General features: G+C 35.0%; 2 protein-coding genes across 2 annotated transcripts; both read right to left on the bottom strand.

The window, feature by feature from the left end:
* Positions 1-429: 429 nt before the first annotated feature.
* On the bottom strand, positions 430-3,164 carry LOC105166827 (binding partner of ACD11 1). Its single transcript, XM_011086315.3, has 5 exons — positions 2,691-3,164; positions 2,137-2,240; positions 1,919-1,994; positions 1,478-1,564; positions 430-1,396 (listed from the first exon to the last, which is right to left on the bottom strand). Exons 1-5 carry the CDS (start codon positions 2,694-2,696, stop codon positions 686-688), a joined length of 984 nt encoding a protein of 327 aa, XP_011084617.1. The 5' UTR covers positions 2,697-3,164; the 3' UTR covers positions 430-685.
* Positions 3,165-3,935: 771 nt separating this feature from the next.
* On the bottom strand, positions 3,936-6,526 carry LOC105166828 (heat stress transcription factor A-1). The gene is made up of 2 exons (XM_011086318.3): positions 6,215-6,526; positions 3,936-5,426 (listed from the first exon to the last, which is right to left on the bottom strand). Exons 1-2 carry the CDS (start codon positions 6,452-6,454, stop codon positions 4,242-4,244), a joined length of 1,425 nt encoding a protein of 474 aa, XP_011084620.1. The 5' UTR covers positions 6,455-6,526; the 3' UTR covers positions 3,936-4,241.
* Positions 6,527-9,098: the final 2,572 nt, after the last annotated feature.

The following is a 9,098-nucleotide window of genomic DNA, read 5'->3' as shown; positions in this document are numbered from 1 at the left end:
ATTCTTACACCATCATTCTTATTTTGAACTTATTTCAATTTCATAATCAATTAATATTAATTTATCCATCATTTGGATAATTAGTTTGAGATCATTATCTAAAATTAATATTAGTTCATCATCTAATCAAAGTCAAGACCATTATTTAAATTTCAATGTTGATAAATGTATATCCATTGAAAATTTAAATAATTAGTTTTATTTGGTCGGTCTACATGACATGAAATGCTACTAATAAGTAACTAACTTAGTAACACATTCTTACAATATTATTATGGAAATCACATAAAAAATTGCATCATCCGTTCTAAGAAATTTCATTGTCTAGCTTTAATGTAAATTTAAAATTTGACAAATTTTATTTTTTGAAACATACAACAGTTAATAAAATAAAATAAATAAATGAATGAATAGATATAACCCAAACCGTACCCAATTTCTTAAGTATAACTTGTATAAAATTCAATTATGTATTCTATTGAATAGGATACAGATGGAACATGAGGAAACCACTATGCTCGATTGACAAGCCTAGTTTGTGATCATGATGATGGAAGAAAATCATGGAGTAAAAAACTGAAAAAGACTTTTGAGGATGAACTAACATCAATCACATATTATCAAGAAAACAAAATTGAATCTAAGTATATCTTTAAGAGGAGAGGATGCCAAGTATTGCTTGCTTTCACTTAACTGGGGATCCAGAGGGGTTGGTACATCCTCCTTGTTGAGCTACATTTGTTCCTGGAGATCCAGCGGGGTTGGTACCTCCCCCTTGTTGAGCTACATTTGTTCCTTCGGATCCAGCGAAGTTGGTACATCCCCCTTGTTGAGCTACATTTGTTCCTGGGGATCCAGAGGGGTTGGTACCTCCCCCGTGTTGAGCTACATTTGTTCCTGGAGATCCAGAGGGGTCAGTACCTCCCCCATGATGAGCTACATTTGTTCCGTGATCTGCTTGGGCGCCCGCTTTCTCCGTCGACTTCACCCCAGCTTCCCCACCGGGTTGTGTGACCCTATTCAAGGCACCAGTAACCCATGTCGTGCCACCCGCCACATATTTGTTGTTCTTGATTGCAGTACCCACTGTCTGCTCAGCGCTCGCAAAGGCTGACTTAGTCTTTTCAGAAACATGAAACTTGTCATCCATTTTCTTTACTTTATCATTCACAATGGCTGCTCCCTTGTTAATTTTCTCACTCAATCCGTACTTTTGGTCCAAAGATGCTACCTTTGCCGTACCTCTGGAACGGAGCTGATGCCTCTCGTCGAAAGCCTTTGCTCTGTGAACTGCATCCTTCCCCAAGGTGTATCCCTTATCAAGCATCCTACGCACAACGTCTTCTGCTTTTTGGGCAGCGGACGGGGAAGCACCTAGTTTATTGTCTTCAGTTGCCTGCAAAAATTATAAAGGAGAACAAAAGTCTGATCCAGGCGCCAAGAGAGGATTAAAGAAAATGCTAAAAGAATTCCATACAGCAGATGATTCTGATGCTGCTGCAGCTGGCAGCACATAATCCGGCTCGAGGGCAATGGTTGCTATCTGGCCAACGATTATAGCTCCCTGCCAAAATCCAAAGAGGTACGGATTGAAAACAGAAAATTCCCTCTAGCACACAGTGCAGAGCCTTTCTCCAAGTTATCAAAGCAGCAAAAAAATGAGGAAAAAGCAGCAACTGGTTAGCTCGGCAGAGACAGACCAAGCTAGCAAATTATCACTTAGTGACCAAACCATCTAAGGGTAGCGGCCAGAAACGACAAAGCTAAAGATGTGATGAAGGTACTATTTTGTAACAAGCGAAGAGAAGCAGTAGAAGTCTGTAATATTTCCTTCTCAACAACAATACTTGTAATCACAGATATATTAACTCTACAAGGTAAGAATAGCAGACGTAATTATGGGAGCAGAGGACGATACCGTGAGCAGAATTGCAGTTTCTGCTCCCCGAGGATCCTTGTAAGTGATAAATGCCGTTTGAGACTGCTCACTCTCACTAAAATCAACAAGTAAAGATTATAAATACTATAAAATAGGATACAGGAACTTCTACAATTATATGGGTCAAGATTCAAGAATGTATACTGAAAAAAGGGGAAAAAGAAACAACTCAAAGACCTAATCGTTTTTAGTCTGACCTCTTCATCTCAATATATACAATATCCCCGCAGAAGGAAAAGAACCCCCTCATGTCGCGTTCAGAAGCAGCATGCGACAAATTGCTCACTTTCACCGTTTTAATCTGCCATAACAACACAGAAAATGCTTGCGTCAGGAGCTGCATATGAATATGACTAGAAATTCAACTTTTCTTCTTTTTATTTTCTTTATAGAAAGGATCAATTATATCATTCATGATGTTGAGTATTTAAAACTTTATCAATTACATCAACAATCCTAAAACAAAGAAACAAAGCCAACAACCACAAACTATTATATAACTACACAAATAACCACGTCCATGCGACTCGAACCCAAGCCATTCTGCACCAAAGTCACCAAACTTCAACATATTACAATTGCAGAGGATTGAAGCAGGCAAATACACACACATCAATCTCAATCAATCACACGAATCCTCGTGGTTGAAGAGTAAATAGCGGGAAAAAGGGGAAACAGAAGAATTATTCGCTCAACAGCAGCGCGTTCCATCAATGCAGAAGGAAGAGAAAACAGAGATGCAGACACTGACCGACATATCTGCGGTGTTCCGAATCGTGGGGGAAAATGTAAAGCAATGCGGCGTGGAAACGGGCAAGGAGTTGCAGGTTGTGATACAACAGAACAGAGAAATGGGGTGAAAAACAGATTGAAGACGGAAAGAAGAGGAATCAAGGAATTGGCGTCAAATAGTATAGAGCTATATACATCTGCTATATAAATGTGGAGTGAAATTAATTCACGTAATTGAGTTGGCAATGCCACGCGACTTCATGCTCAATTCTCCCATGAAACACGCTTTCCCAGTTCATTAGTTTAGATTTGTGCACATTTAATTATGTCGACATCCCTCAAGTTAGCTAACTATACGAACACTTTCTTTTCAATACAAAATTACAGTTACATTTTCTGATATTATAGTTATAATTACAACTACACCCTCTAATGTTATAGTTATAATTACAATTAGACTTCCAAAGTAAAGCTAACACAAGAACTCTTGAAAAATATTACACTAACATCATTCAAAGAATATAGCTGTATATTTTGCAAATGACATGTGGTGTTTGTGTAATTTGAGCAAACTTTAGAAATATTCAATGTAATTTACCCCATTTTATTCTGTATATAACTGACAATTAAAATTGATAATATAATGAGAAAATATTTATAACTAACTGATGAATTTAACCCTTTTTTTTTTCTCATTACAATATCAATTTCAATTGTCAATATTAAATATTTATAACTAATAAACAACTATTATTAAAATATATATTAACACCCGTCACATTGATTATCTCACTGGCAATACTTTGACAAAATTAAAAGTAGATAAAATTTTGATACTTCATTTCATCTTATTCTGCACCTATTGAAGAAGTTGCTAAATAAAGTTTGCAGAATTCCTGAATGACCTGTGTTTTTCACACACTGACATTCTTTAAGTACAGCACCATACAATAGTTACAATTATTGGATCAAGAAAGGAATTCACGCTGCATCAGTGTCAATGAAGATGGAAATTTCATAAGATGCTCCAAACTTTAAAATCTTTGAGCTACAACATAAGAACCATTATGAATTGACAATTCTTCTAAGATTTATAACGCACTGCAGCAGTTCGGACATGCAGACAACCCCTTGCATATACAGCCCTATTACTAGGAGAACAAGACTCTGAGAATCCATCCATCCTCACAAACAAAACAGGTACTAAACGGCATACAAAAACCTGAACAATCAATGAATCCAGTTCTCACGGACGATCAAGATATCATACGCAAAACACATTTCAGACTATACACAAATCATTTTGAAACATATAAACAAGTATACATTTCGTTCTTTGCATCACAACATTTCCAGTTGACATGCTTATATCTTCACATTTACCATCTATTGGTAAGTCTTGCATACATGCACATATGAAGGTCATAAAATGGAATATTAGCATTCGGAGGCACCATAGTAATTGGTAACTGCAGACACCATAAATGGCCCATGAGTCATCAAGCAAACTGAGACTACAATTACATTAAGCCTCTAAAAAGCACTGAAATATAAGATTTTCAACCAAGAGTCACGCACTCTTGGATGTTGGTGCAAGAAGCCCCATCTGTTGAGTAAGATTATTCATATGTTTCATCTTATCCCATTCACTGCCTTGCTCAAGCTGCTTATCCTTGCCAGTACAAAGTCCCAAAGTGCCAGAATCTATCTCGTCAGTATCTCCAGTAAGAGGACTGCCTGAAAGAAATTGTTCCCAGAAGACATCTTCTATACCTGGAAGCTTATGGACATCATCAAACAAGACATCCACACCATCATCTACGGAAGATTCATCAGTTGCAACAGATACAGGGTCCCCAACAAATCCAGAGATTGGATTCACATACCCCATATCCGTAGACATGGTTACCTTCAATGGCTCATCAGGAAGGTCAAGTTTCTTTTCTGGAAAGCTTCCTTGTCCTTGAACAAAATCCATTAGAGTATCATGATCATTTCCATGTGCCAAGTTGCAGGAAGATTGGATCTCATTTAGGCCAGTCGAAGTAGGAAAGACCTCTGATAGAGTCACCCCAGAGACTCTATTAGATGAACTACCACTATCTAATACATTGGATGGAGGATGCAAACTGTCAATCAAGAAACTATTTGGGCTGCTCATTTTTGACTCAAGCCTACCAGATGTATTCATTTTCAGGATTTGGCTTACCATTGCCTTTGCAGCTTCATTCATCAGGGGCTGGTACTTGACAATCTGTCCGTTGGAGGATGCAATTCCAAACTTGTCTGCCAGATTTTCTTCATCCTGATTGGGGAGTCTTCTTTTCTTATTACTACCAGAAATGTGCCTGTTGCCTTCATTCTGTTGATGTACAAGCTGCGCTACAAAGTCAGGGCTCTGCACAGCTTTTGCCAGAAATGACATCATTTGTTGTTGCCGCTGCTCCATCACATGAACACGCTGCCCAACAGTTTGCAACTGATGATCTGTTGATTGTTGCTGCTGCCTTAACCTGACAAGTTCCTGCATGAGAACATTCTTATCTCTTTTCAACCTTTCCACCTCTTCCTCTATCCCAAACTTTCCCACTTCAATGCATGATCCAACAGATGAACTATGAATTTGGGCAGGTTGTTGTTGGCCTTGTGCTTGAGAAGCTTTACGCCTATTTATGCTCTTCAGTAGATGCTTTTGACCTCTGAGAAAACCCTCATTCGCAAATTCCCAACGGTCTGGATCAACTTTCCTGAAGCCCTACTTGCCAAAAAGGGAGAACAAACTATAAAGGAATTACTGAGGCTCAACATTGATAGAAACATTAGATGATGGATAATCGAAACCGAATTAGAGTTCATGCTGTCAAGACAAAGATGCTCCGAAAGAGATTGTCGAGTCATCCTGATATGGGGAGCATCCAATTGGAATATGTCCAGCTACAGGATGTGCCAAAGGTGAAGCAAATACCCAGGAAAAGAAAAGTTCCCTGTATTTACTCAGACCACGGTTTATCAACAATAACCTTTCAAGAGATTTATGTCAAATTTCTGTTGAACCAAATCTTTCTCCTTCCTGAGTTCTGAAGACTTGTGGGCTTAGTCCTGTCCATGTTACAATTCGAACTATGCTTTTGCATTATATGTAATCAAGCAAAGTGTTAGATCACAATAGTTCTAAGGGATGGTTATGCGTATCCATTCTTCTACAGTAAAAGCACAGGTAACTAACAAATGTTTCCATTCACTAGAAACCTAACTATGCATAAGCGAGAGTGAGACAACTTTACTTATACCTAAACTATCAAGGATTGAACTAAACCCTAATAACCGTGGAAAGGGGAAACTAGCCAGTTCCACACGCATGGATGACTAAGTAAACTGTGAACCTGAAATAATCGATCAATCAATCTACCTAATTCTAATCTTCTGTCCAATTAGAGTTGAAAACTTCTCAGAAAAAATTATATGTTTATATCAGTTAAAAATTCACATCTGACTACGAATGAGATAGTAAAATTAAATAAAAAGAGAAGGAAAGAAACTAACATAAGTGTTCAACTGACGAACGAAGCTGGAGAAATTATTGTGCTTGAAATATTTAGGCAAAAGGTCTCTGGCGAATTCGGGTACGTTCCAGACGACGAAGCTATTGTTGCTCCGGCTCCAGGAGACGACGGCATCGGTAGCTGGATCGTCCACCATATCATAAGTCTTGCTAAGAAAAGGCGGTGGCGATGTGGCGGACGATGCAGTCCCCACCGCTCCGCCGCCTGTTGCTGCTTCCATGTCTGAAACTATATCACTATCCTGCAACCACAAAAGAGAGAGAGAGGGGGGGGGGGGGGGGGGTTTGGGGGAAACGCCGCTGCAATGCGTAGGGCAACGAGAAGCAGAAATAGGAAATGATATGAAGGATGTTTTTGTCATTGAATTTCAAAGCATTGGGATGATTGAAGTGAAGGGATGGGAGGTGGGACCTCCCTCCCCTATTTCACTTCTATCCATTCTCATTTTAGAATAATTACATTTAGGTCCTTCTAAAAATATGAAGTTATACTTACACCCCTTTAAAAAAAAGTTATTTACACCAGGCCCCTTTCGTTAGTGTTTGGATGAAATGTTAATATCAAATATATATATATATAAATTTTTAATTTTATCTCTCATTTAATTATCTTATGCATATTTTTATACTTTAAAGGGATAAATATAATATTTATATGGAATGAGATCAATATTATTATATTTTTTTTATCTTATAAGTACTAAATTACTATATGAGAATACCAAATAAGAGATAAAGTTAAAAATTTATATAAATTTTGTGCAAATATTAATATTTATCGTCCAAACTCTACCGAAAAGAAGTGAAAACGATGAATTTTCAAAGGGATTTCAAGTGTAATTTTTGAACTTTATTTAAGAAAATAATATAATTTTATATTTTTAGATAGCGATTAAGTGTAACCAACCCATATCATTTATCCTCTCTGTCTTTAAAAAGGGTTAAATGCAATTCTCACCCTTTAAATATAATTCCTATATCAAAAACACCCCATATATTTTGAAAATCTTCAATTACATCCGTATGACATTCAACAATCATATTTTGTTAGACAGAAATGCCCTTAACTCAATTTGTCATTTACACCCTTGAAGTTCTGATATTCTCACCATCACCCCTCTAAATTAATTATGGCCCCTCCCAAGAGATATAGTAAATCATAAATGAAGCCCTCAAAATTAACATTATATATATTTCATCTTAATGTTATATAACTAAAACATAATATTCAAAATTGAAAATTACTTACAATTAATTTAAATTTTTGAAAAAAAAATAGTTCAGTTAGTAACTATTAAGAAAAATAGTAGTTTTTGATATTAAAAAAAAAAACAAAATTTTATAACTATGAAACTTGTGAAGTTTACGAATTTGGAAATTACCTTTTTTTATTAATAAATTAAAATATTTTGATATTAGTTATAAAATTCATCCTTTAATTTTCATTTTCTTTCGATATTATAAAAAGTTGGGCTCATTATTTTTGCAAGGATTTCGGCCCAATCTTTAACGGCTGTGTACATCCTTTTGGGCCAGGGAATTATTGCTCGTAGCCCATAATTGTTGCTGATATCAAACACTTGACTGGGCTAAGAATTGATATTGTGATTCAAATCTTTCGGCCCATATTACCCTCTTGTCCGCACATATATTACCTATTTGTCTCTAATTATGCCCAAAATAATAAAAGAACCGGCCTCCATTGATTTGATGGTACCATTAGGGGTGTTCAATTCAATTAACTCGTCAAAAATCGATTGAACTGAATTTTCGATTAGTACCAAAAGTCGGTTTGATTAAGTATTCCTCTTTTGAAAAAAATAAAATGGTACAATTCGATAGGGTTTTTTTTTTTCAGTTAACCGAAGCAACTAAATAATCGAAATTAAAAGATAGTATATATATATATATTATAATTCTATAAAAAACATATATTAATATATAAATTATATTTATAAATATATATAATATTATAATTTATTTTCTAATTTACTTTTCAACTCAAAACTTATAAAATATTACAATGGCAGATAGTTTTTTAAAAATAAAATTCAGTTATTCAGTTATAATCGAACCGAATCGGCTAATCCCGTTTGGTATTTAGTACGTCATTTTGGTGTGTCGAATTTTTTATTAATCAAAAAATTGATTTGATTCGATTCAATACAATTAATCAAATTACAAAGGCTTAGGTATGATAGGATTTTTTTTAGGGTATAAATTGTAATGGGTTTCAATAAAATTTATCATAATTATAGGTACTCTCTGATTTTTAAAAAATTATAAATACTTTTTGAGATTACAAATACATTAATAAATACTCTCTTTTTTTTATATGTGATATAAAATATAGACAAACAACTCTATCACGACAAAAGAAAAAAAAGAAAAATAGTTTACCTTTCTTAATTTTTAAAAATATGCAAAATATCATCTTCACACGGATTGTTTATTACAAGCATGGAGTCTTTTTTTTTTTTTTGATAATATGATTATTTTAGTTGTATTTTTATTTCACAATCATTAAATCTTATCTAAAATAAATCAACGGTCCAAATTGATATTTACATGTATAATTTAGGGATAACTACACTCCTCTCCTTTTAGGTTTGATGTAATTACACGTAAATTTTTTGTGGTTTAGAATACGCCCTGCACCCTTAAGGTTTGTTTTCATCTAATAAATAAGTTCCCCAATTAGTCAAAATTCATTGAATTTGCTGATATAAATAAAAAAAATTGAATAAAAATTGATATCTTACTTTCAATTGACTTATTACTGACTTATTGTAGGTCAAATAATTTTTTCCGGATTAGACTACCCTTATAACAGTGAATATATACCACTGACATGCATTAACGCGT

Source organism: Sesamum indicum, linkage group LG7 (genome assembly GCF_026168435.1).
Source record: "Sesamum indicum cultivar Baizhima isolate 11 linkage group LG7, ASM2616843v1, whole genome shotgun sequence".
Lineage (NCBI taxonomy): Eukaryota > Viridiplantae > Streptophyta > Magnoliopsida > Lamiales > Pedaliaceae > Sesamum > Sesamum indicum.
This window is presented reverse-complemented; position numbering and strand designations above follow the sequence as displayed.

Excerpts from the sequence above, each read along its gene's own strand:
- LOC105166827 (XM_011086315.3), bottom strand. Across the intron at positions 1,995-2,136 it reads GTATATATTGAGATGAAGAG|TGAGAGTGAGCAGTCTCAAA; the intron begins GTCAGACTAAAA and ends TGTTGATTTTAG. Across the intron at positions 1,397-1,477 it reads CAGCATCAGAATCATCTGCT|GCAACTGAAGACAATAAACT; the intron begins GTATGGAATTCT and ends TAATTTTTGCAG.
- LOC105166828 (XM_011086318.3), bottom strand. The coding sequence starts at position 6,454 with ATGGAAGCAGCAACAGGCGGCGGAGCGGTGGGGACTGCATCGTCCGCC. Across the intron at positions 5,427-6,214 it reads TTCGTCAGTTGAACACTTAT|GGCTTCAGGAAAGTTGATCC; the intron begins GTTAGTTTCTTT and ends TTTGGCAAGTAG.